Raw genomic sequence first — 27,267 nt, 5'->3', positions numbered from 1 at the left:
AGGTTAAATCATCTTCCCTGAGTCAAAAAAATCACCCACAGACTAAGCATATTGTGAGGTAGTATCATACATGGTTCTTAAAGCGTCTGTATGCTCTGTATCTACCCCCAGAGCTATCTGCTTTCCTTTAATTTCAGGTAGTCTGACTAATACTGCTGCCAGAGTATTATTCACCACCTTTGCCATGTCTTGTAAAATAAACGCTATGGACGCCCTTGATGTACTTGGCGCCATTTGAGCGTGAGTCCCTGAAGCGGGAGTCGAAGGGTCTGACACGTGGGGAGAGTTAGTCGGCATAACTTTCCCCTCGACAGAATCCCCTGGAAAAATAAACGCTATGGGTGCCCTTGATGTACTTGGCGCCATTTGAGCGTGAGTCCCTAAAGCGGGAGTCAAAAGGTCTGACACGTGGGGAGAGTTAGTCGGCATAACTACCCCCACGACAGAATCCTCTGGTGATAATGTTTTTAAAGACAAAAAATTATCTTTATTGTTTAACATGAAATCAGTACATCTGGTACACATTCTAAGATGGGGTTCCACCATGGCTTTAAAACATAATGAACACAGAGCTTCCTCTATGTCAGACATGTTAGAACAGACTAATAATGAGACTAGTAAGCTTGGAAAACACTTTAAATCAAGTTAACAAGCAAATATATAAAACGTTACTGTGCCTTTAAGAGAAACAAATTTTGTAAAAATTTGAAAAACAGTGAAAAAAGGCAGTAAAACAAATTTTTACAGTACATGTAATAAGGTAACAGAGCATTGCACCCACTTGCAAATGGATGATTAACCCCTTAATGCAAAAAAACAGATAAAAAACAGAATTTATGTTTACCTGATAAATTTCTTTCTCCAACGGTGTGTCCGGTCCACGGCGTCATCCTTACTTGTGGGGATATTCTCTTCCCCAACAGGAAATGGCAAAGAGCCCAGCAAAGCTGGTCACATGATCCCTCCTAGGCTCCGCCTACCCCAGTCATTCGACCGACGTTAAGGAGGAATATTTGCATAGGAGAAACCATATGGTACCGTGGTGACTGTAGTTAAAGAAAATAAATTATCAGACCTGATTAAAAAACCAGGGCGGGCCGTGGACCGGACACACCGTTGGAGAAAGAAATTTATCAGGTAAACATAAATTCTGTTTTCTCCAACATAGGTGTGTCCGGTCCACGGCGTCATCCTTACTTGTGGGAACCAATACCAAAGCTTTAGGACACGGATGAAGGGAGGGAGCAAATCAGGTCACCTAAATGGAAGGCACCACGGCTTGCAAAACCTTTCTCCCAAAAATAGCCTCAGAAGAAGCAAAAGTATCAAACTTGTAAAATTTGGTAAAAGTGTGCAGTGAAGACCAAGTCGCTGCCCTACATATCTGATCAACAGAAGCCTCGTTCTTGAAGGCCCATGTGGAAGCCACAGCCCTAGTGGAATGAGCTGTGATTCTTTCGGGAGGCTGCCGTCCGGCAGTCTCGTAAGCCAATCTGATGATGCTTTTAATCCAAAAAGAGAGAGAGGTAGAAGTTGCTTTTTGACCTCTCCTTTTACCTGAATAAACAACAAACAAGGAAGATGTTTGTCTAAAATCCTTTGTAGCATCTAAATAGAATTTTAGAGCGCGAACAACATCCAAATTGTGCAACAAACGTTCCTTCTTTGAAACTGGTTTCGGACACAGAGAAGGTACGATAATCTCCTGGTTAATGTTTTTGTTAGAAACAACTTTTGGAAGAAAACCAGGTTTAGTACGTAAAACCACCTTATCTGCATGGAACACCAGATAAGGAGGAGAACACTGCAGAGCAGATCATTCTGAGACTCTTCTAGCAGAAGAAATCGCAACTAAAAACAAAACTTTCCAAGATAATAACTTAATATCAACGGAATGTAAGGGTTCAAACGGAACCCCCTGAAGAACTGAAAGAACTAAATTGAGACTCCAAGGAGGAGTCAAAGGTTTGTAAACAGGCTTGATTCTAACCAGAGCCTGAACAAAGGCTTGAACATCTGGCACAGCTGCCAGCTTTTTGTGAAGTAATACCGACAAGGCAGAAATCTGTCCCTTCAGGGAACTAGCAGATAATCCTTTTTCCAATCCTTCTTGAAGGAAGGATAGAATCCTAGGAATCTTAACCTTGTCCCAAGGGAATCCTTTAGATTCACACCAACAGATATATTTTTTCCAAATTTTGTGGTAAATCTTTCTAGTTACAGGCTTTCTGGCCTGAACAAGAGTATCGATAACAGAATCTGAGAATCCTCGCTTCGATAAAATCAAGCGTTCAATCTCCAAGCAGTCAGCTGGAGTGAAACCAGATTCGGATGTTCGAACGGACCCTGAACAAGAAGGTCTCGTCTCAAGGTAGCTTCCAAGGTGGAGCCGATGACATATTCACCAGATCTGCATACCAAGTCCTGCGTGGCCACGCAGGAGCTATCAAGATCACCGACGCCCTCTCCTGATTGATCCTGGCTACCAGCCTGGGGATGAGAGGAAATGGCGGGAACACATAAGCTAGTTTGAAGGTCCAAGGTGCTACTAGTGCATCCACTAGAGCCGCCTTGGGATCCCTGGATCTGGCCCCGTAGCAAGGAACTTTGAAGTTCTGACGAGAGGCCATCAGATCCATGTCTGGAATGCCCCACAGGTGAGTGACTTGGGCAAAGATTTCCGGATGGAGTTCCCACTCCCCCGGATGCAATGTCTGACGACTCAGAAAATCCGCTTCCCAATTTTCCACTCCTGGGATGTGGATAGCAGACAGGTGGCAGGAGTGAGACTCCGCCCATAGAATGATTTTGGTCACTTCTTCCATCGCTAGGGAACTCCTTGTTCCCCCCTGATGGTTGATGTACGCAACAGTTGTCATGTTGTCTGATTGAAACCGTATGAACTTGGTCCTCGCTAGCCGAGGCCAGGCCTTGAGAGCATTGAATATCGCTCTCAGTTCCAGAATATTTATCGGTAGAAGAGATTCTTCCCGAGACCAAAGACCCTGAGCTTTCAGGGATCCCCAGACCGCGCCCCAGCCCATCAGACTGGCGTCGGTCGTGACAATGACCCACTCTGGTCTGCGGAACGTCATCCCTTGAGACAGATTGTCCAGGGACAGCCACCAACGGAGTGAGTCTCTGGTCCTCTGATTTACTTGTATCTTCGGAGACAAGTCTGTATAGTCCCCATTCCACTGACTGAGCATGCACAGTTGTAATGGTCTTAGATGAATGCGCGCAAAAGGAACTATGTCCATCGCCGCTACCATCAACCCGATCACTTCCATGCACTGAGCTATGGAAGGAAGAGGAACGGAATGAAGTATCCGACAAGAGTCTAGAAGTTTTGTTTTTCTGGCCTCTGTTAGAAAGATCCTCATTTCTAAAGAGTCTATAATTGTTCCCAAGAAGGGAACCCTTGTTGACGGGGATAGAGAACTCTTTTCCACGTTCACTTTCCAGCCGTGAGATCTGAGAAAGGCCAGGACAATGTCCGTGTGAGCCTTTGCTTGAGGAAGGGACGACGCTTGAATCAGAATGTCGTCCAGGTAAGGTACTACTGCAATGCCCCTTGGTCTTAGCACCGCTAGAAGGGAGCCTAGTACCTTTGTGAAAATCCTTGGAGCAGTGGCTAATCCGAAAGGAAGCGCCACGAACTGGTAATGTTTGTCCAGGAATGCAAACCTTAGGAACCGATGATGTTCCTTGTGGATAGGAATATGTAGATACGCATCCTTTAAATCCACCGTGGTCATGAATTGACCCTCCTGGATGGAAGGAAGAATAGTTCGAATGGTTTCCATCCTGAAAGATGGAACCTTGAGAAACTTGTTTAAGATCTTGAGATCTAAGATTGGTCTGAACGTTCCCTCTTTTTTGGGGACTATGAACAGATTGGAGTAGAACCCCATCCCTTGTTCTCTTAGTGGAACAGGATGAATCACTCCCATTTTTAACAGGTCTTCTACACAATGTAAGAACGCCTGTCTTTTTATGTGGTCTGAAGACAACTGAGACCTGTGGAACCTCCCCCTTGGGGGAAGTCCCTTGAATTCCAGAAGATAACCCTGGGAGACTATTTCTAGCGCCCAAGGATCCAGAACATCTCTTGCCCAAGCCTGAGCGAAGAGAGAGAGTCTGCCCCCCACCAGATCCGGTCCCGGATCGGGGGCCAATATTTCATGCTGTCTTGGTAGCAGTGGCAGGCTTCTTGGCCTGCTTTCCCTTGTTCCAGCCTTGCATTGGTCTCCAAGCTGGCTTGGCTTGAGAAGTATTACCCTCTTGCTTAGAGGACGTAGCACTTTGGGCTGGTCCGTTTTTACGAAAGGGACGAAAATTGGGTCTATTTTTCGCCTTGAAAGGCCGATCCTGAGGAAGGGCGTGGCCCTTACCCCCAGTGATATCCGAGATAATCTCTTTCAAGTCAGGGCCAAACAGCGTTTTCCCCTTGAAAGGAATGTTTAGTAGCTTGTTCTTGGAAGACGCGTCAGCCGACCAAGATTTCAACCAAAGCGCTCTGCGCGCCACAATAGCAAACCCAGAATTCTTAGCCGCTAACCTAGCCAATTGCAAAGTGGCGTCTAGGGTGAAAGAATTAGCCAATTTGAGAGCATTGATTCTGTCCATAATCTCCTCATAAGGAGGAGAATCACTATCGAGCGCCTTTATCAGTTCATCAAACCAGAAACATGCGGCTGTAGTGACAGGGACAATGCATGAAATTGGTTGTAGAAGGTAACCCTGCTGAACAAACATCTTTTTAAGCAAACCTTCTAATTTTTTATCCATAGGATCTTTGAAAGCACAACTATCCTCTATGGGTATAGTGGTGCGTTTGTTTAAAGTAGAAACCGCTCCCTCGACCTTGGGGACTGTCTGCCATAAGTCCTTTCTGGGGTCGACCATAGGAAACAATTTTTTAAATATGGGGGGAGGGACGAAAGGAATACCGGGCCTTTCCCATTCTTTATTAACAATGTCCGCCACCCGCTTGGGTATAGGAAAAGCTTCTGGGAGCTCCGGCACCTCTAGGAACTTGTCCATTTTACATAGTTTCTCTGGGATGACCAACTTTTCACAATCATCCAGAGTGGATAATACCTCCGTAAGCAGAATGCGGAGATGTTCCAACTTAAATTTAAATGCAATTACATCAGGTTCAGCCTGTTGAGAAATGTTCCCTGAATCAGTAATTTCTCCCTCAGACAAAACCTCCCTGGCCCCCTCAGATTGGGTTAGGGGCCCTTCAGAGATATTAATATCAGCGTCGTCATGCTCTTCAGTAACTAAAACAGAGCAGCCACGCTTACGCTGACAAGGGTTCATTTTGGCTAAAATGTTTTTGACAGAATTATCCATTACAGCCGTTAATTGTTGCATAGTAAGCAGTATTGGCGCGCTAGATGTACTAGGGGCCTCCTGAGTGGGCAAGACTCGTGTAGACGAAGGAGGGAATGATGCAGTACCATGCTTACTCCCCTCACTTGAGGAATCATCTTGGGCATCATTGTCATTATCACATAAATCACATTTATTTAAATGAACAGGAATTCTGGCTTCCCCACATTCAGAACACAGTCTATCTGGTAGTTCAGACATGTTAAACAGGCATAAACTTGATAATAAAGTACAAAAAACGTTTTAAAATAAAACCGTTACTGTCACTTTAAATTTTAAACTGAACACACTTTATTACTGCAATTGCGAAAAAACATGAAGGAATTGTACAAAATTCACCAAATTTTCACCACAGTGTCTTAAAGCCTTAAAAGTATTGCACAGCAAATTTGGAAGCTTTAACCCTTAAAATAACGGAACCGGAGCCGTTTTAACACTTTAACCCCTTTACAGTCCCTGGTATCTGCTTTGCTGAGACCCAACCAAGCCCAAAGGGGAATACGATACCAAATGACGCCTTCAGAAAGTCTTTTCTAAGTATCAGAGCTCCTCTCACATGCGACTGCATGCCATGCCTCTCAAAAACAAGTGCGCCACACCGGCGCGAAAATGAGACTCTGCTTATGCTTTGGGAAAGCCCCAGAGAAATAAGGTGTCTAATACAGTGCCTGCCGATATTATAATATCAATAAACCCAGATAAAATGATTCCTCAAAGCTAAATATGTTTTTTGATTTAGCCCAGAAAAGTCTACAATCTTAATAAGCCCTTGTAAAGCCCTTATTTACCATCGTAATAAACATGGCTTACCGGATCCCATAGGGAAAAATGACAGCTTCCAGCATTACATCGTCTTGTTAGAATGTGTCATACCTCAAGCAGCAAGAGACTGCACACTGTTCCCCCAACTGAAGTTAATTGCTCTCAACAGTCCTGTGTGGAACAGCCATGGATTTTAGTTACGGTGCTAAAATCATTTTCCTCATACAAACAGAAATCTTCATCTCTTTTCTGTTTCTGAGTAAATAGTACATACCAGCACTATTTTAAAATAACAAACTCTTGATTGAATAATAAAAACTACAGTTAAACACTAAAAAACTCTAAGCCATCTCCGTGGAGATGTTGCCTGTACAACGGCAAAGAGAATGACTGGGGTAGGCGGAGCCTAGGAGGGATCATGTGACCAGCTTTGCTGGGCTCTTTGCCATTTCCTGTTGGGGAAGAGAATATCCCCACAAGTAAGGATGACGCCGTGGACCGGACACACCTATGTTGGAGAAAAAACGACATAGACGTTTTTAAAAACAGACACAACAAACTGCCACAGCAGAGCTGTGGATTACCTTCCCTATAAACGATTTTGGAAGTCTTTTTAGCCCTTTAGAAATGTCCTGTAGTATTCATGGGACTGCTGAGGGAATCTGGATGATTCATTTTGTAATTTTAACTGCGCAAAAAAGCGCTAAATTAGGCCCTTCCCACTCATATTACAACAGTGGGAAGCTTCAGTTAACTGTTTCTATGCAAAATTTAAGCCAGCCATGTGGAAAAAACTTAGGCCCCAATAAGTTTTATCACCAAACATATGTTAAAAAACAATTAAACATGCCAGCAAACGTTTTAAAACACATTTTTACAAGAGTATATATCTCTATTAATAAGCCTGATACCAGTCGCTTTTACTGCATTTAAGGCTATACCAACATTACAGTGTTATCACCAATGTACGTTAAAAAACGATTAAACATGCCAGCAAACGTTTTAAAACACATTTTTATAAGAGTATGTATCTCTATTAATAAGCCTGATACCAGTCGCTATCGCTGCATTTAAGGCTTTACTTACATTACTTCGGTATCAGCAGTATTTTCTTAGTCAATTCCATTCCTAGAAAAATATTTTACTGCACATACCTTATCTGCAGGAAAACCTGCACGCCATTCCCCCTCTGAAGTACCTCACTCCTCAGAATGTGTGAGAACAGCAAATGCATCTTAGTTACGTCTGCTAAGATCATAGAAAAACGCAGGCAGATTCTTCTTCCAAATACTGCCTGAGATAAACAGCACACTCCGGTGCCATTTAAAAATAACAAACTTTTGATTGAAGAATAAACTAAGTATAAAAAACCACAGACTCTCACGACCTCCTATCTATGTTGAGGCTTGCAAGAGAATGACTGAGTATGGCAGTTAGGGGAGGAGCTATATAGCAGCTTTGCTGTGGGTGGACTCTTGCAACTTCCTGTTGGGAAGGAGAATATATTCCATAAGTAATGGATGATCCGTGGACTGGATACACTTAACAAGAGAAACATAAAAATATTGTGTTAATAAAAATAGTAAAAACTTACTTATACATTAGCACTGTGTTGCAACTGTCCGCAGCTAGATCAGGAAGCAGACATGCTGAGAACTTAAGTTTCAATCTGCCTTCTATGTGCATGGGTTATAACGTGACTTTTTGTCTCTCTACCATTCACTAAATAGTAAACCAGCTCATATTAATCTAGAAGATTTATGACATCAAGGTTGTACCGCGTATGTTGCGTGTCGTTAAGGTGTTTGGCCATGTCATAGCGCAGGTCTCCCTGAAAGTGGTGAGACTGCACTGTTACAAAATAGATTGTTGGTCATTAACGGGTTAAGCACTTAACACACCTATGAAACCTGAGATAACTAGTATCTAAATAATAAGCTTCAATGTTTTCTATTCAATCAGTAAATGCAATATGTTAAAGTACAATAGTCTATTATTCAATCTAACATCACATTTAAAATTATACATATCTATGCAAACTGAATGATAATAATAATTAAACAACACTTTGTCTAAAGCATTGCCACTTACTGAAGAGATGGATGCATCGTGCATTACTTCCCTATTCCAATTAAGGTCCTCCCCTGGTTGGAATGAGTTGGTCTGCATGTAGATCTTCTCCAGAGGTAGAACTCTGCCTTTTGTCTATCAGAGAAAAAAATAAATAGCTTTTTTCAACTTCTACAAATATTGATAATCAAAAAGGCTAACAATACAGCAATCTTATGACAAAAAATCTACTAGTGATAATAATCATATATTTTTAAAATACATTAACTTTTTTTTGATAACTTTTTGTGAACATCTTTATTCTATCCTTTTCCTTGAAGGCTGCCTCTTATCTCAGGATATGTTGACAGTTCTTCACAGCTAGATAACATTGTGCTCCTGCCCGTGGAATTACCTAGGAGTCAGCACTGATTAATTCAAATGAAAATCTGACAAAAGAACTAAAATAAGGAGCAGTCTGCAAAGGCTTAGATATAAGGTAATCATAGAGGGTTAATAAAGGTATTATTTATCTTTTTAAACAATAAAAATTCTGGAGTAGACTGACCCTTTAATACCTTTTAGTATAATGTGTACAGCAAACTGAAAAATTACTATGCAATCTAACAAACTGGAAGAAGCCACTTAACATGTTAGGTGATTGACATTCATAATACACAGTCATTGGGGGATAAGTTGTTGCAGAGTCTATGTTATCTGTATACTGAGTTACCTTTTAAGTCCAAAAACATAATTTATGTAAGAACTTACCAGATAAATTAATTTCTTTCATATTGGCAAGAGTCCATGAGCTAGTGACGTATGGGATATACAATCCTACCAGGAGGGGCAAAGTTTCTCAAACCTCAAAATGCCTATAAATACACCCCTCACCACACCCATAATTCAGTTTAACGAATAGCCAAGCAGTGGGGTGATAAAGAAAGGAGTAGAAAGCATCAACAAAAAGAAATTTGGAAATAATGGTGCTTTATACAAAAAATCATAACCACCATAAAAAGGGTGGGCCTCGTGGACTCTTGCCAATATGAAATAAATTAATTTATAAGGTATCAGGCTAGCGACGTATGGGATAGCAATACCCAAGATGTGGAACTCCACGCAAGAGTCACTAGAGAGGGAGGGATAAAAATAAAAACAGACATTTTCTGCTGAAAAAATTAATCCACAACCCAAAAAAATAAGTTTATTCTCATAAATGAAAGAAAAAAACTTAAATCAAAAGCAGAAGAATCAAACTGAAACAGCTGCCTGAAGAACTTTTCTACCAAAAACTGCTTCTGAAGAAGCAAATACATCAAAACGGTAGAATTTAGTAAATGTATGCAAAGAGGACCAAGTTGCCGCTTTGCAAATCTGATCAACTGAAGCTTCATTCTTAAAGGCCCACGAAATGGAGACTGATCTAGTAGAATGAGCTGTAATTCTCTGAGGCGGGGCCTGACCCGACTACAAATAAGCTTGATGAATCAAAAGATTCAACCAAGAAGCCAAAGAAATAGCAGAAGCCTTCTGACCTTTCCTAGGACCAGAAAATAAAACAAATAGACTGGAAGTCTTCCTAAAATCTTTAGTAGCTACCACATAATATTTCAAAGCTCTTACCACATCCAAAGAATGTAAGGATCTTTCCAAAGAATTCTTAGGATTAGGACACAAGGAAGGGACAACAATTTCTCTATTAATGTTGTTAGAATTCACAACCTTAGGTAAAAATTGAAAAGAAGTCCGCAAAAACATAATTTATGCTTACCTGATAAATTCCTTTCTTCTGTAGTGTGATCAGTCCACGGGTCATCATTACTTCTGGGATATTACTCCTCCCCAACAGGAAGTGCAAGAGGATTCACCCAGCAGAGCTGCATATAGCTCCTCCCCTCTACGTCACTCCCAGTCATTCGACCAAGGACCAACGAGAAAGGAAAAGCCAAGGGTGAAGTGGTGACTGGAGTATAAATTAAAAAATATTTACCTGCCTTAAAAACAGGGCGGGCCGTGGACTGATCACACTACAGAAGAAAGGAATTTATCAGGTAAGCATAAATTATGTTTTCTTCTGTTAAGTGTGATCAGTCCACGGGTCATCATTACTTCTGGGATACCAATACCAAAGCAAAAGTACACGGATGACGGGAGGGATAGGCAGGCTCTTTATACAGAAGGAACCACTGCCTGAAGAACCTTTCTCCCAAAAATAGCCTCCGATGAAGCAAAAGTGTCAAATTTGTAAAATTTGGAAAAAGTATGAAGCGAAGACCAAGTTGCAGCCTTGCAAATCTGTTCAACAGAGGCCTCATTCTTGAAGGCCCAAGTGGAAGCCACAGCTCTAGTAGAATGAGCTGTAATTCTTTCAGGAGGCTGCTGTCCAGCAGTCTCATAAGCTAAACGAATTATGCTACGAAGCCAAAAAGAAAGAGAGGTAGCGGAAGCTTTTTGACCTCTCCTCTGCCCAGAGTAAATGACAAACAGAGAAGACATTTGTCGAAATTCCTTAGTTGCCTGTAAGTAAAATTTTAGAGCACGGACTACATCCAGGTTGTGCAGTAGACGTTCCTTCTTTGAAGAAGGATTTGGGCATAAAGAAGGAACAACAATCTCTTGATTGATATTCCTGTTAGTAACTACCTTAGGTAAGAACCCAGGTTTAGTACGCAGGACTACCTTATCCGAATGAAAAATCAAATAAGGAGAATCACAATGTAAGTCTGATAATTCAGAGACTCTTCGAGCCGAGGAAATAGCCATTAAAAATAGAACTTTCCAAGATAACAACTTTATATCAATGGAATGAAGGGGTTCAAACGGAACGCCCTGTAAAACATTAAGAACAAGGTTTAAACTCCATGGTGGAGCAACAGTTTTAAACACAGGCTTAATTCTGGCCAAAGCCTGACAAAAAGCCTGGACGTCAGGAACTTCTGACAGACGTTTGTGTAACAGAATGGAGAGAGCTGAGATCTGTCCCTTTAATGAACTAGCAGATAAACCCTTTTCTAAACCTTCTTGTAGAAAAGACAATATCCTAGGAATCCTAACCTTACTCCAAGAGTAACCTTTGGATTCACACCAATATAGGTATTTACGCCATATCTTATGGTAAATCTTTCTGGTAACAGGTTTCCTAGCCTGTATTAAGGTATCAATAACTGACTCAGAAAATCCACGTCTTGATAAAATCAAGCGTTCAATTTCCAAGCAGTCAGCTTCAGAGAAGTTAGATTTTGATGTTTGAAGGGACCCTGTATCAGAAGGTCCTGTTTCAGAGGTAGAGACCAAGGTGGACAGGATGACATGTCCACCAGGTCTGCATACCAAGTCCTGCGTGGCCACGCAGGTGCTATTAGAATCACTGATGCTCTCTCTTGTTTGATTCTGGCAATCAATCGAGGAAGCAACAGGAAGGGTGGAAACACGTAAGCCATCCTGAAGTCCCAAGGTGCTGTCAGAGCAACTATCAGGACTGCTCCTGGATCCCTGGATCTGGACCCGTAACGAGGAAGCTTGGCGTTCTGTCGAGACGCCATGAGATCTATCTCTGGTTTGCCCCAACGTCGAAGTATTTGGGCAAAGACCTCCGGATGAAGTTCCCACTCCCCCGGATGAAAAGTCTGACGACTTAAGAAATCCGCCTCCCAGTTCTCCACTCCCGGGATGTGGATTGCTGACAGGTGGCAAGAGTGAGACTCTGCCCAGCGAATTATCTTTGATACTTCCATCATAGCTAGGGAGCTTCTTGTCCCTCCCTGATGGTTGATGTAAGCTACAGTCATGATGTTGTCCGACTGAAACCTGATGAACCCCCGAGTTGTCAACTGGGGCCAAGCCAGGAGGGCATTGAGAACTGCTCTCAATTCCAGAATGTTTATTGGCAGGAGACTCTCCTCCTGACTCCATTGTCCCTGAGCCTTCAGAGAATTCCAGACGGCACCCCAACCTAGAAGGCTGGCGTCTGTTGTTACAAGTGTCCAGTCTGGTCTGCTGAATGGCATCCCCCTGGACAGATGTGGCCGAGAAAGCCACCATAGAAGAGAATTTCTGGTCTCTTGATCCAGATTCAGAGAAGGGGATAAGTCTGAGTAATCCCCATTCCACTGACTTAGCATGCACAGTTGCAGTGGTCTGAGGTGTAAGCGTGCAAAGGGTACTATGTCCATTGCCGCTACCATTAAGCCGATTACCTCCATGCATTGAGCCACTGACGGGTGTTGAATGGAATGAAGGGTGCGGCAAGCACTTTGAAGTCTTGTTAGCCTGTCCTCTGTCAGGTAAATCTTCATTTCTACAGAATCTATAAGAGTCCCCAGGAAGGGAACTCTTGTGAGTGGAACGAGTGAACTTTTCTTTTCGTTCACCTTCCATCCATGTGACCTTAGAAATGCCAGCACTAACTCTGTATGAGACTTGGCAGTTTGAAAGCTTGAAGCTTGTATCAGAATGTCGTCTAGGTATGGAGCTACCGAGATTCCCCGCGGTCTTAGTACCGCCAGAAGAGCACCCAGAACCTTTGTGAAGATTCTTGGAGCTGTAGCCAATCCGAATGGAAGAGCCACAAACTGGTAATGCCTGTCTAGGAAGGCAAACCTTAGGTACCGATAATGATCTTTGTGAATCGGTATGTGAAGGTAAGCATCCTTTAAATCTACAGTGGTCATGTATTGACCCTCTTGGATCATAGGTAAAATTGTCCGAATAGTCTCCATCTTGAACGATGGAACTCTTAGGAATTTGTATAGGATCTTTAAGTCCAGGATTGGTCTGAAAGTTCCCTCTTTTTTGGGAACCACAAACAGATTTGAGTAAAACCCCTGTCCCTGTTCCGATCGTGGAACTGGATGGATTACTCCCATTAACAAGAGCTCTTGTACGCAGCGTAGAAACGCCTCTTTCTTTGTCTGGATTGTTGACAATCTTGACAGATGAAATCTCTCTCTTGGAGGAGAGTATTTGAAGTCCAGAAGGTATCCCTGAGATATTATCTCTAGCGCCCAGGGATCCTGAACATCTCTTGCCCAAGCCTGGGCGAAGAGAGAAAGTCTGCCCCCCACTAGATCCGATCCCGGATCGGGGGCCCTCAATTCATGCTGTTTTAGGGGCAGCAGCAGGTTTCCTAGTCTGCTTGCCCTTGTTCCAGGACTGGTTAGGTTTCCAGCCTTGTCTGTAGCGAGCAACAGCTCCTTCCTGTTTTGGTGCAGAGGAAGTTGATGCTGCTCCTGCTTTGAAATTACGAAAGGAACGAAAATTAGACTGTCTAGTCTTGGCTTTGGCTTTGTCCTGAGGCAGGGCATGGCCTTTACCTCCTGTAATGTCAGCGATAATCTCTTTCAACCCGGGCCCGAATAAGGTCTGCCCTTTGAAAGGTATATTAAGCAATTTAGACTTAGAAGTAACATCAGCTGACCAGGATTTTAGCCACAGCGCCCTGCGTGCCTGAATGGCGAATCCTGAATTCTTCGCCGTAAGTTTAGTAAGATGTACTACGGCCTCCGAAATGAATGAATTAGCTAGTTTAAGGACTCTAAGCCTGTCCGTAATGTCGTCCAGAGTAGCTGAACCAATGTTCTCTTCCAGAGACTCAATCCAGAATGCCGCTGCAGCCGTGATCGGCGCAATGCATGCAAGGGGTTGCAATATAAAACCTTATTGAACAAACATTTTCTTAAGGTAACCCTCTAATTTTTTATCCATTGGATCTGAAAAAGCACAGCTATCCTCCACCGGGATAGTGGTACGCTTAGCTAAGGTAGAAACTGCTCCCTCCACCTTAGGGACCGTTTGCCATAAGTCCCTTGTGGTGGCGTCTATTGGAAACATTTTTCTAAATATCGGAGGGGGTGAGAACGGCACACCGGGTCTATCCCACTCCTTAGTAACAATTTCAGTAAGTCTCTTAGGTATAGGAAAAACCTCAGTACTCGTCGGTACCGCAAAATATTTATCCAACCTACACATTTTCTCTGGTATTGCAACTGTGTTACAATCATTCAGAGCCGCTAACACCTCCCCTAGTAATACACGGAGGTTTTCCAGTTTAAATTTAAAATTTGAAATATCTGAATCCAGTCTGTTTGGATCAGAACCGTCACCCACAGAATGAAGTTCTCCGTCCTCATGTTCTGCCACCTGTGACGCAGTGTCTGACATGGCCCTAATATTATCAGCGCACTCTGTTCTCACTCCAGAGTGATCACGCTTACCTCTTAGTTCTGGTAATTTAGCCAAAACCTCAGTCATAACAGTAGCCATATCCTGTAATGTGATTTGTAATGGCCGCCCAGATGTACTCGGCGCTACAATATCACGCACCTCCCTCTGAGCGGGAGATGTAGGTACTGACACGTGAGGCGAGTTAGTCGGCATAACTCTCCCCTCGTTGTTTGGTGAAATTTGTTCAATTTGTACAGATTGACTTTTATTTAAAGTAGCATCAATACAGTTAGTACATAAATTTCTATTGGGCTCCACTTTGGCATTGCAACAAATGACACAGGTATCATCCTCTGAATCAGACATGTTTAACACACTAGCAAATAAACTTGCAACTTGGAAATACAATTCAATTAGAATAATATTAAAATGTACTGTGCCTTTAAGAAGCACAGAAGATCTATGACAGTTGAAAATTAATAAATTGAAACAGTTATAGCCTCAATCCTTGTAAACAACACAACTTTAGCAAAGGTTTAATCCCATTAGCAAAGATAACAAATTCTGAAAGCAGGAAACAAATTACAGAATAAACGTTTTTTATCTCAGTCAAACTATAATTCTCACAGCTCTGCTGAGAGAAATTACCTCCCTCAAAATAAGTTTTGAAGACCCCTGAGCTCTGTAGAGATGAACCGGATCATGCAGGGAATACAATGAGTTGCTGACTGAAATATTTGATGCATAGAAAAAGCGCCAAAAAACGGCCCCTCCCCCTCACACACAGCAGTGAGGGAGAACAGAAACTGTCAGAAAAACAGATTAAGCAACTGCCAAGTGGAAAAATAGTGCCCAAACATTTATTCACACAGTACCTCAGCAAATGAAAACGATTTTACATTCCAGCAAAAACGTTAAACATAATCTCTAGTTATTAAACAGCTTTATGTATTTCTTACAGTGTAATTCTAGTGAAGTACCATTCCCCAGAATACTGAAGTGTAAAGTATACATACATGACATTATATCGGTATGGCAGGATTTTCCCATCAATTCCATTGTCAGAAAATAAAAACTGCTACATACCTCTATGCAGATTCATCTGCCCGCTGTCCCCTGATCTGAAGTTTACCTCACTCCTCAGATGGCCGAGAACAGCAATATGATCTTAACTACTCCGGCTAAAATCATAGCAAAACTCTGGTAGATTCTTCTTCAAACTCTGCCAGAGAGGTAATAACACACTCCGGTGCTATTTTAAAATAACAAACTTTTGATTGAAGATATAAAACTAAGTATAATCACCATAGTCCTCTCACACATCCTATCTAGTCGTTGGGTGCAAGAGAATGACTGGGAGTGACGTAGAGGGGAGGAGCTATATGCAGCTCTGCTGGGTGAATCCTCTTGCACTTCCTGTTGGGGAGGAGTAATATCCCAGAAGTAATGATGACCCGTGGACTGATCACACTTAACAGAAGAAACTGCCTTATCCTGATGAAAAATCAGAAAAGGAGACTCACAAGAAAGAGCAGATAGCTCAGAAATTCTTCTAGCAGAAGAGATAGCCAAAAGGAACAACAGTTTCCAAGAAAGTAGTTTAATGTCCAAAGAATGCATAGGCTCAAATGGAGGAGCCTGTAAAGCCTTCACAACCAAATTAAGACTCCAAGGAGGAGAAATTGATTTAATGACAGGCTTAATACGAACTAAAGCCTGTACAAAACAGTGAATATCAGGAAGTATAGCAATCTTTCTGTGAAATAAAACAGAAAGAGCAGAGATTTGTCCCTTCAAGGAACTTGCAGACAAACCCTTATCCAAACCATCCTGAAGAAACTGTAAAATTCTAGGAATTCTAAAAGAATGCCAATAGAATTTATGAGAAGAACACCATGAAATGTTAGTCTTCCAAACTCTATAAAAAATCTTTCTAGAGACAGATTTACGAGCTTGTAACATAGTATTAATCACTGAGTCAGAGAAACCTCTATGACTTAGTACTAAGCGTTCAATTTCCATACCTTCAAATTTAATGATTTGAGATCCTGATGGAAAAACGGACCTTGAGACAGAAGGTCTGGCCTTAACGGAAGTGGCCAAGGCTTGCAACTGGACATCCGAACCAGATCCGCATACCAAAACCTGTGTTACCATGCTGGAGCCACCAGCAACACAAATGATTGTTCCATGATGATTTTGGAGATCACTCATGGAAGGAGAACTAGAGGCGGGAAAATGTAAGCAGGATAACACCAAGGAAGTGTCAGCGCATCCACTGCTTCCGCCTGAACATCACTGGACCTGGACAGGTATCTGGGAAGTTTCTTGTTTAGATGAGAGGCCATGAGATCTATTCCTGGAAGACCCCACATCTGAACAATCTGAGAAAACACATCTGGATGGAGAGACCACTCCCCTGGATGTAAAGTCTGATGGCTGAGATAATCCGCCTCCCAATTGTCTACACCTGGGATATGAACCGCAGAGATTAGACAGGAGCTGGATTCCGCCCAAGCAAGTATCCGAGATACTTCTTTCATAGCTTGGGGACTGTGAGTCCCACCCTGATGATTGACATATGCCACTGTTGTGATATTGTCTGTCTGAAAACAAATGAACGGTTCTCTCTTTAACAGAGGCCAAAACTGAAGAGCTCTAGAATTCAGTTCTAAAATATTTATTGGTAATCTCGCCTCTTGAGATTTCCAAACCCCTTGTGCTGTCAGAGATCCCCAAACAGCTCCCCAACCTGAAAGACTCGCATCTCTTGTGATCACAGTCCAGGGTGGCCGAACAAAAGAAGCCCCTTGAACTAAACGATGGTGATCTATCCACCGCGTCAGAGAGTGTCGTACACTGGGATTTAAGGATATTAATTGTGATATCTTTGTATAATCCCTGCACCATTGGCTCAGCATACAAAGCTGTAGAGGACCTGAAACTTCCATGCACATAGCCACTGAAGGGAATGACTGAGACTGAAGGTGCCGACAGGCTGCAACCAATTTTAAATGTCTCTTGTCTGTTAGAGACAGAGTCATGGACACTGAATCTATCTGGAAGCCTAAAAAGGTGACCCTTGTCTGAGGAATCAAGAAACTTTTTGGTAAATTGATCCTCCAACCATGTTTCTGAAGAAACAACACTAGTTGATTCGTGTGAGATTCTGCAGAACGTAAAGACTGAGCTAGTACCAAGATATCGTCCAAATAAGGAAACACCGCAATACCCTGTTCTCTGATTACAGAGAGTAGGGCACCTAGAACCTTTGAAAAGATTCTTGGAGCTGTTACTAGGCCAAATGGAAGAGCAACAAATTGGTAATGCTCGTCTAGAAAAGAGAATCTCAGAAACTGATAATGTTCTGGATGAATCGGAATATGAAGATATGCATCCTGCAAGTCTATTGTGGATATATAATGCTCTACGTCTGGCTTTGTTTGCCTGGTTCACCGATATGTCCCTCAAAACTGCCGAGATCTGCGACTGGCTATCCCTCAGACGGCTCCCACTGTGACGATGGTCCTGGGCTATCGCTGATTGGTCACCGGCAACTGATTGGTCCACGTGCAAGTTCCAGTGATCTAGTTTGTCGGGCGACATAAGGTCCCGTCCTGCTCTGCGAGGCACACGTTTGTGCCGCTATCCTTGTGAGTACCCCCCGCAGTGGGCTGCTTTGTTTGTTCTGTCTCCTCTTTTGCAAAACGATATTGTCCCATGAGGCGCCTCTGTCTTCTGTACCCACAAGTTCTTCTCTTCGTATCCGTTTTCAAGAGTGCTGCCTGATTGGAGGAGTTATCCGCTGCTTCTGGACTATGATCCATTATCCATTTGCGCACATTTAATAGAGACTCCATGCTCTAATATTTCTATATAATGTCCTCGCTGAACAAAAGGCAGAATAGTCCTTATAGTCACCATCTTGAAAGTTGGTACTCTTACATAACGATTCAAAATTTTCAGATGCAGAACTGGTCTGAATAAATTTTCCTTCTTTGGGACAATGAATAGATTTGAATAAAACCCCAAACCTTGTTCCTGAGGAGGAACTGGCATGATTGCCCCTGAAGACTCCAGGTCTGAAACACACTTCAAGAAAGCCTGAGCTTTTACTGGATTTGCTGGGATACGTGAGAGAAAAAATCTTCTCACAGGAGGTCTTACTCTGAATCCTATTCAATACCCTTGAGGCACAATGCTCTGAATCCATTGATTTTGGACAGAATTTATCCAAATATCCTTGAAAAACCTTAATCTGCCCCCTACCAGCTGAGCTGGAATGAGGGCCGCACCTTCATGCGGACTTAGGGGCTGACTATGGTTTCTTAAATGGCTTGGATTTATTCCGATTTGAGGAAGGCTTCCAATTGGAAACAGATTCCTTGGGGGAAGGATTAAGTTTTTGTTCCTTATTTTGACGAAAGGAATGAAAACGGTTAGAAGCCTTAGATTTACATTTAGGTTTTCTATCCTAAGGCAGAAAAACTCCCTTTCCCCCAGTGACAGTTGAAATAATAGAATCCAACTGAGAACCAAATAAATTATTACCGTGGAAAGAAAGAGATAGTAATCTAGACTTAGATGTCATATCAGCATTCCAAGATTTAAGCCACAAAGCTCTTCTAGCTAATATTGCTAAATACATGGATCTAACATCAATTTTGATAATATAAAAAATGGCATCACAAATAAAATGATTAGCATATTGCAGTAAGCGAATAATGCTAGATATGTCAGAATCCAATTCTTGTTGCACTAAATTCTCCAACCAGAAAGTTGATGCAGCCGCAACATCAGCCAAAGAAATGGCAGGTCTGAGAAGATGACCTTAATATAAATAGGCCTTGCTTATATAAGATTCAAGCTTCCTATCTAAAGGATCCTTAAAGGAATACTATCTTCCATCGGAATAGTGGTACGTTTAGCAAGAGTAGAAATAGCCCCATCAACTTTGGGGATTTTTCCCCAAAACTCTATAGAATTTGCTGGTAAAGGATACAATTTTTTAAACCTTAAAGAAGGAATAAAAGAAGTACCTGGCTTATTCCATTCCTTAGAAATCATATCAGAAATAGCCTCAGGAATAGGAAAAACCCCTGGAGAAACCACAGGAGGTTTAAAAACAGCATTTAAAAGTTTATTAGACTGAACGTCAAGAGGACTGGTTACCTCAATATCCAAAGTAATTAACACTTCTTTAATAAAGAACACATATACTCTATTTTAAATAAATAAGTAGATTTGTCAGTGTCAATGCAATGTCTGAGGAAGGATCTTCTGTATCAGATAGATCCTCATCAGAAGAGGATAAATTATTATGTTGTTGGTCATTTGAAATTTCATCAACTGAATGAGAAGTTTTAAAAGACCTTTTACGTTTATTAGAAGGTGGAAATGCAGACAAAGCCTTCTAGATAGAATCAGAAACAAATTATTTACAATTCATAGGTATATCATGTACATTAGAAGTTGAAGGAACTGCAACTGGCAATGTACTATTACTGATGGACACACTATCTGCATGTAAAAGTTTATCATGACAACTATTACAAATGACATTCAGCGAAATGATTTCCACAATTTTACAACAAATGCACTTAGCTTTGGTAGAACCAATGTCAGGCAGCAATGTTTCAGCAGAAACTTCTGAGGCAGGATCAGATTGAGACATCTTGCAAAATGTAAGAGAAAAATCAACATATAAAGCAAAATTATTTATTTCCTTATATGACAGTTTCAGGAATGGGAAAAAATGCAAATAGCATAGCCCTCTGATAGAGAAAAAGGCAAGGGGCAAACATCAATGGGGTATTGAAATAATGAAAACTTTTGGCGCCAAGTATGACGTACAACGTAACTGAAAACTTTTTTGTCGCCAATAATAACCGGAAATGATACACTCGCGTCACTAATGACGCAACCGTGTGTAAGGCTTCGGCGTCAACTATGACGCCGGAAATGACGAAGTTGCGTCATAGACGTATTTTTCACGCAAAAAAAAACTCTCGCGCCAAGAATGACGCAATAAAGTTTAGCATTTGATGCACCCGCGGGCCTAATACCTCCCGCAATTTGCAAGAAGTAGTCAATTGAAAAAAAGACCAAACCCCAGGTAAGAAAGAAATTTCTTAGAAAAATGATTATATTCCCCAAATATGAAACTGACAGTCTGCAGAAGGAAATACATGAACCTGACTCATGGCAAATATAAGTACAATACATATATTTAGAACTTTATATACATGTATAAAGTGCCAAACCATAGCTGAGGTGTCTTAAGTAACAAAAAACATACTTACCAAAAGACACCCATCCACATATAGCAGATAGCCAAACCAGTATTGAAACAGTTATCAGTAAAGGTAATGGTAAATTGAGAGTATATCGTCGATCTGAAAAGGGAGGTAGGAAATGAATCTCTATGACCGATAACAGAGAACCTATGAAATAGACCCCCCTAAGGGAAATCATAATATTCAATAAGTGATACTCCCTTCACGTCCCTCTGACATTCGCTGTACTCTGAGAGGAATCGGGCTTCAACAATGCTGAGAAGCGTTTATCAACGTAGACATCTTAGCACAAACTTACTTCACCACCTCCATAGGAGGCAAAGTTTGTAAAACTGAATTATGGGTGTGGTGACTGGTGTATTTATAGGCATTTTGAGGTTTGGGAAAATTTGCCCCTCCTGGTAGGAATGTATATCCCATACGTCACTAGCTCATTGACTCTTGCCAATTACATGAAAGAAATCCTATATATTATTAAACATACTGTAAAATATTCTAAATAATCCATAGAATATATCTATATGTTTTACATAATGTTTAATACTTTTTTTTAATAATTTTTATTGAGGTAAAATTTGGCATACATAGTTTAAAAGCATTGCACAAATATTCTCAAAAACAACAGCATATTACATAGCTTATCTCATAGTTTACATCCAAGTGGAAGGAGCAAAATCAAATAACAATGTGGAGTTGTTGGTTTGAATAATGCTACATAGGGACATAGTATAACCATGCCAGTATAAGGCTAAGTGAAAGGAAAGAAGAGGGCGACTCCTAGTGCAGATTAGTCAGTAAAATGAGCACCCACTAGTGGTTACCAGTTAAATGGATACTCACATAACATCAAGCACACTATAGTGCTAATGAAGCAGGCTGGGTATATTGTAGTGGCCCAGCGCACATAAACACCAAGGCTGTGATCTTGTTCCAAAAGCTGGTCGACCGTGAATGAAGGACAGGAGACTCCAGTATAAAAAATTGTTTTATAATCCAAAAAGTTAAAAACAATTCATAGATAAAATATAAAATGATATATAATCAGTAAAACACGCTAACCACGCTGTTTCCTCAGGCAGGTAGTACTGATATCTAACTGAAGTCTCCTATTTATGTAGCCACTAACCTATGTTGTAGCAGGCTACGCCCTAGTTCAGCCCTAATTCACAGGTGTTACAATAATTAATTGTATTACATATTTTTTTCTAAAAAAACAATGAATCTAGAATATTTAAATAAAAAATGGAAAAATGAGGAGCAGCAATTGGCAACATTTTCATCACAGACAAAAAAATCAAATATGCATTAAACAGGTTTCTGCATAAACTTATAAAGAACATTAAGGTTATTGACACATTTATTTGTTCGTATAAAATAAAATATACTAAAGAATATATAGTAGTTATTACCTTGTAAATTATATCGCCTATTTATTGAAAATATTATATCAAGTTTCCTTTTTTTACCAGATCGCTGTTGTAGGCTTTGTCGAACAGCTGTTAGCAAAATGTTACAGCGACATTTCAGTGCTGTGAACAAACCAATCACAATATCTAATGCTAAAATTGTATGTGTCTCCAAACTTGTATGTATCTGCTGTAGGCTTTATGCAACAGCTGTTAGCCAAATATTGCAGCGGCATTTCAATGCTGAAGTTTGTGCAGTAGACAAACCAATCGCAATATAAAATGCTAAAATTGTACGTGTCTCCAAAGTTCGTGCAATTGATCTACCAATCAAATTGTTCCTACTGGGGGTGTGTGTGTCTGAGCCAATGGTTATGTGTTTATTAGCACATGCTGTTACGATACATAACCAATAGAAAATGCACTTTTTTTCAACTATATAATCATGATAGCGAAACGACTATATTTAGTCTGTGGAAATGCAGATGTCAATAATCAGAATGTTAAATGTTAATAACATTGCGTAGTGCTATCAAAACATGAAGCTAGAAAGGGTGTGTCGGTCTAGGCCAATGGTATTGCTTGATGGAATAGCCACTCGATATCGCGCTAGAGAGAGGTGTGTCAGTATCAGCCAATGGTTGGATTTTCTTTATATATATATATTAGTGCTAGCAGTAGTTAATATTAAGTGTAATGCTATAGAAGTGAGTCCTAATGTGTGTAATATGTGATGGAATACATTTATATATAATGTGACTAGAAAAAAGATATGTATCTTTATATCGACTTTAAATGAACTTCTCTTATGGACACACAGCTGTGTATCTATAAGTCCATAAGTGAAGAAATAAAAATAACAACAACATGAAAACAATCAAATGTGATAAAACTACTTTATATTCAATGTGTCTCAAGTGGATCAACATTCCAGTGTTAACAATAATTAATATTAAGTGTAATGATATATAAGTGAGTCTTAATATGTGTAAACACTGTGAGGGTATGTAATAGATATGCAATACAGTATATATAGTGTAAATATATAATCATGTTACTTGTGAAAATAGTGTATCAGTGTGTCATTGTTTCAGATGTGTAATTCTCTTAAAAGGCAGCTGTGTCAATAACTTTGTTGAGACCATCTGGATACAGAGAGCCAAATTTGTATATCCAGAAGGTCTCCCTCTGGCGAAGCCTGCACATTCTATTTTGTGAATGCATTAAAGGAATAGTTTCTAATGGGGTAATAGTCATGTAGCATTTATTTGTGCCATGTGTGGCAAGGTGATGTCTGGAGGTACTATACTGGTCAGATCCCCTTAGAATACATCTAAGGTGTTCTGACCATCTCTGTCTGATTTTTCTACACGTGCGGCCTATGTATTGTAGGCCACACAAGCATGTTATGCAATAAACAATATATGTTGAATTACAGGTCATTCTTTGTGTTAGTCTAAATAATTCTCCAGTGCTGTTGGATCTAATAGTTTTCAGGCTATTCGTAATATATTTACACATACTACATCTACTTTTATTACATCTGTATGCTCCTATGAGAGGTAGTTGGTTCTGATTTGATACTGTCAATGGTGTTTTATTGGAAGCACTATGTATCTGTTTGCACATTACAAAAATTAACTTTTCTTTAATTGTAGGTGCTCTTCTGAAGGTGCATAAGGGTTGATCTCCTAAAATAGATTTGAAAATAGGATCTTTTCTGAGTAGAGTCCAATGTTTGAATATAATTTTCTTAATTTCTTTAAGGTTATTATTGTATCTAGTGATAAAAGTGGATTCATAACCTGAACTGTCAGTCAGTGTATCCTTCTTCTTGTTAATAATTCATCTCTATTTAGAGAACGAGCATTCTGATAACCAGATTCAATAAGTTCATCCAGATAATGTTTTTCCCTGAATCTATCTTTTAGGATCATACTCTGTGTGTCATATGTAGTGGTGTCCGTACAGTTACGTTGTATTCTTCTGAACTGACTGTAGGGTATATTTTGTTTCCAACTGGAATAACGGTTGCTATAATAATCTAAAAAAATATTGCTATCTACTGTTTTGAAAAAAGTGCGTGACTTGATGTAGTTGTCATCACCCCACATTAAAGAGAAATCTAGAAAATCTATTTTTTCTTCTTGTATATTCCAGGTAAACTGGATACCCATCTCATTTGTATTTAGTTCATTTATATTCCCTAGTATTTGATCTGTGTTGTTTGTATATTGCAATTTTCAGTGTTTATACTTTTATTATTGTAATGCTCTCCTTAAGCCATACCTAGAGAACAAGTTTCCTGGGAGATCTCTTCCTCCTCCTGCTCCCGTTGTGATAGATGGCGATTTGGAATATGAGGTTGATCAAATATTGGACTCTAGGATTGTGTAGAGGGAGACTCCAATACTTAGTCAGATGGAAGGGTTATGACTCTTCTGAAGATTCTTGGATTCCCGTCTCTGACCTGAGAGCCCCTCGTCTTCGTTCTGACTTCCACAAACGTTACCCTCTCAAGCCCTCGCAGCCCTGAGGTCTGCCTTACTCGGGGGGTCCTGTAATGCTCTAACTTACTGCCCCTTTAAGTATGGCCCTCCTCCTTCAGCCTATTTAAGCCAGCACTTCCTCTAACACTCTGCTTAGGTATCTTCAATTGCAGAGAGTTATCTTCCTGTGCAACTTACTGAAGCCAATCAACTACAGACTGCTGTTGCTCCTCAGTCTGTATCAGCTGCTAACCTACAGGAGCTGCAGTCTTTTTCACTGCTTCTGGATTCACTTTCAGTTTCTCTATAACAGCAGGACACTCCACACTGAAGCTGCATTGTTCCTCTCCTGCTGGCTGGAAAAGCCTTTAACCTTAACTACTGAATTACTGCTGGCAATCACTGCTCTTATGATCTCCTATACAGGACTGCATTCCTTCCATAAGATAAGTTATTTACAATCTATGCTTATGTGTGCTGGTCATTTACTCTCACAAAGTCTGTGCTTGCTATAATCTGTAATACAACAAATCTTACTAGTTCTTTTTGCTAACAGCACACACACTAATCATCAACTTGTTATAACCTGTTGCTTAAATGGACTGCAATTAACAAACTAACTTTGTCTCTAACTGCTATTTATGAACTACTAATCTAAAACAGAGATTGTTTATTTTCCATTAATCTCAAGGCAGCCCCTGTGTTCAGATAAGGTTTTCACATCTACCCACAACATTAGTATCAGCTGCTAGCCAGCAATGTTAACCCTTAATTAACCAGCTATTGCTAGCAGTCTTGCCTGCACTCTCAGATTCAGACTGCTACTGATAGAATACCTAAAAATTGAACACAGACACTGGTGGGACCTGGATTCATTGAAATATTATAGGGAAAAGAAAAAGATACCCAGAGGTCTCAGGATTTTGAAAAAACAGAATTTATGTTTACCTGATAAATTTCTTTCTCCTACGGTGTGTCCGGTCCACGGCTTCATCCTTACTTGTGGGATATTCTCATTCCCTACAGGAAATGGCAAAGAGAGCACACAGCAAAAGCTGTCCATATAGCCCCCCCTCTGGCTCCGCCCCCCAGTCATTCGACCGACAGTTAGGAGAAAAAGGAGAAACTATAAGGTGCCGTGGTGACTGTAGTGTACAGAAAATAAAATGTTTAAACCTGACTAAAAGCCAGGGCGTGCCGTGGACCGGACACACCGTAGGAGAAAGAAATTTATCAGGTAAACATAAATTCTGTTTTCTCCTACATTGGTGTGTCCGGTCCACGCCTTCATCCTTACTTGTGGGAACCAATACCAAAGCTTTAGGACACGGATGAAGGGAGGGAACAAGTCAGGTAACCTAAACGGAAGGCACCACGGCTTGCAAAACCTTTCTCCCAAAAACAGCCTCCGAAGAAGCATAAGTATCAAATTTGTAAAATTTGGCAAATGTATGCAGAGAAGACCAAGTCGCTGCCTTACAGATCTGTTCAACAGAAGCCTCGTTCTTGAAGGCCCGTGTGGAAGCCACAGCTCTAGTAGAGTGACCTGTAATTCGTTCAGGAGGCTGCCGTCCGGCAGTCTCATAAGCCAATCGGATGATGCTTTTCAGCCAAAAGGAAAGAGAGGTAGCAGTAGCTTTCTGCCCTCTCTTCTTACCAGAATAAACGACAAACAAGGATGATGTCTGTCTGAAATCCTTTGTTGCTTCTAAATAGAATTTTAAAGCACGGACCACATCTAGGTTGTGTAACAAACGTTCCTTCTTCGAAATTGGATTCAGACACAGAGAAGGAACAACTATTTCCTGGTTAATATTCCTGTTGGAAACCACCTTTGGAAGAAAACCAGGCTTGGTACGTAAAACTACCTTATCTGTATGGAATACCAGATAGGGTGAAGTACACTGCAAAGCAGACAATTCAGAAACTCTTCTAGCAGAAGAAATAGCAACCAAAAACAGAACTTTCCAAGATAGTAACTTAATATCTATGGAATATAAGGGTTCAAACAGAACCCCTTGAAGAACTGAAAGAACTAAGTTTAGACTCCATGGAGGAGTCATAGGTCTGTAGACAGGCTTGATTCTGACTAACGCCTGTACAAACGCCTGTACATCTGGCACGGCTGCCAGACGTTTGTGCAACAAAACAGACAGAGCAGATATCTGTCCTTTTAGAGAACTAGCTGACAAACCTTTATCCAAACCTTCTTGGAGAAAGGAAAGTATCCTAGGAATTTTAATTTTACTCCAAGAGTATCCCTTGGATTCGCACCAACAGATATATTTTTGCCATATCTTATGGTAAATTTTCCTAGTCACAGGTTTTCTGGCCTGAACCAGAGTATCTATAACCGAATCTGAAAACCCACGCTTAGATAGAATCAAGCTTTCAATTTCCAAGCAGTCAGTTGCAGAGAGACTAGATTTGGATGTTCGAATGGACCTTGTACTAGAAGATCCTGCCTCAAAGGTAGCTTCCATGGTGGAGCCGATTACATATTCACCAGGTCTGCATACCAAGTCCTGCGTGGCCACGCAGGAGCTATTAGAATCACCGAGGCCTTCTCCTGTTTGATCCTGGCTACAAGCCTGGGAAGGAGAGGGAACGGTGGAAACACATAAGCTAGATTGAACGACCAAGGTGCCACCAATGCATCCACTAGTGTCGCCTTGGGATCCCTGGATCTGGACCTGTAGC

General features: G+C 40.9%; 1 protein-coding gene across 1 annotated transcript in view; it reads right to left on the bottom strand.

The window, feature by feature from the left end:
* PIWIL2 (piwi like RNA-mediated gene silencing 2) overlaps positions 1–27,267 on the bottom strand; it is a 1,312,150-nt gene that overhangs the window by 630,490 nt on the left and 654,393 nt on the right. Inside the window, exon 10 of the mRNA XM_053719412.1 lies at positions 8,254–8,367. Coding sequence (XP_053575387.1) covers positions 8,254–8,367 — 114 coding nt within the window. The remainder of the gene's footprint in view (positions 1–8,253; positions 8,368–27,267) is intronic.

Source organism: Bombina bombina, chromosome 6, assembly GCF_027579735.1.
Source record: "Bombina bombina isolate aBomBom1 chromosome 6, aBomBom1.pri, whole genome shotgun sequence".
NCBI classification, from domain to species: Eukaryota; Metazoa; Chordata; class Amphibia; order Anura; family Bombinatoridae; genus Bombina; species Bombina bombina.
The sequence above is the reverse complement of the archived record's forward strand: the minus strand, read 5'-3'. Positions and strand labels throughout refer to the sequence as shown.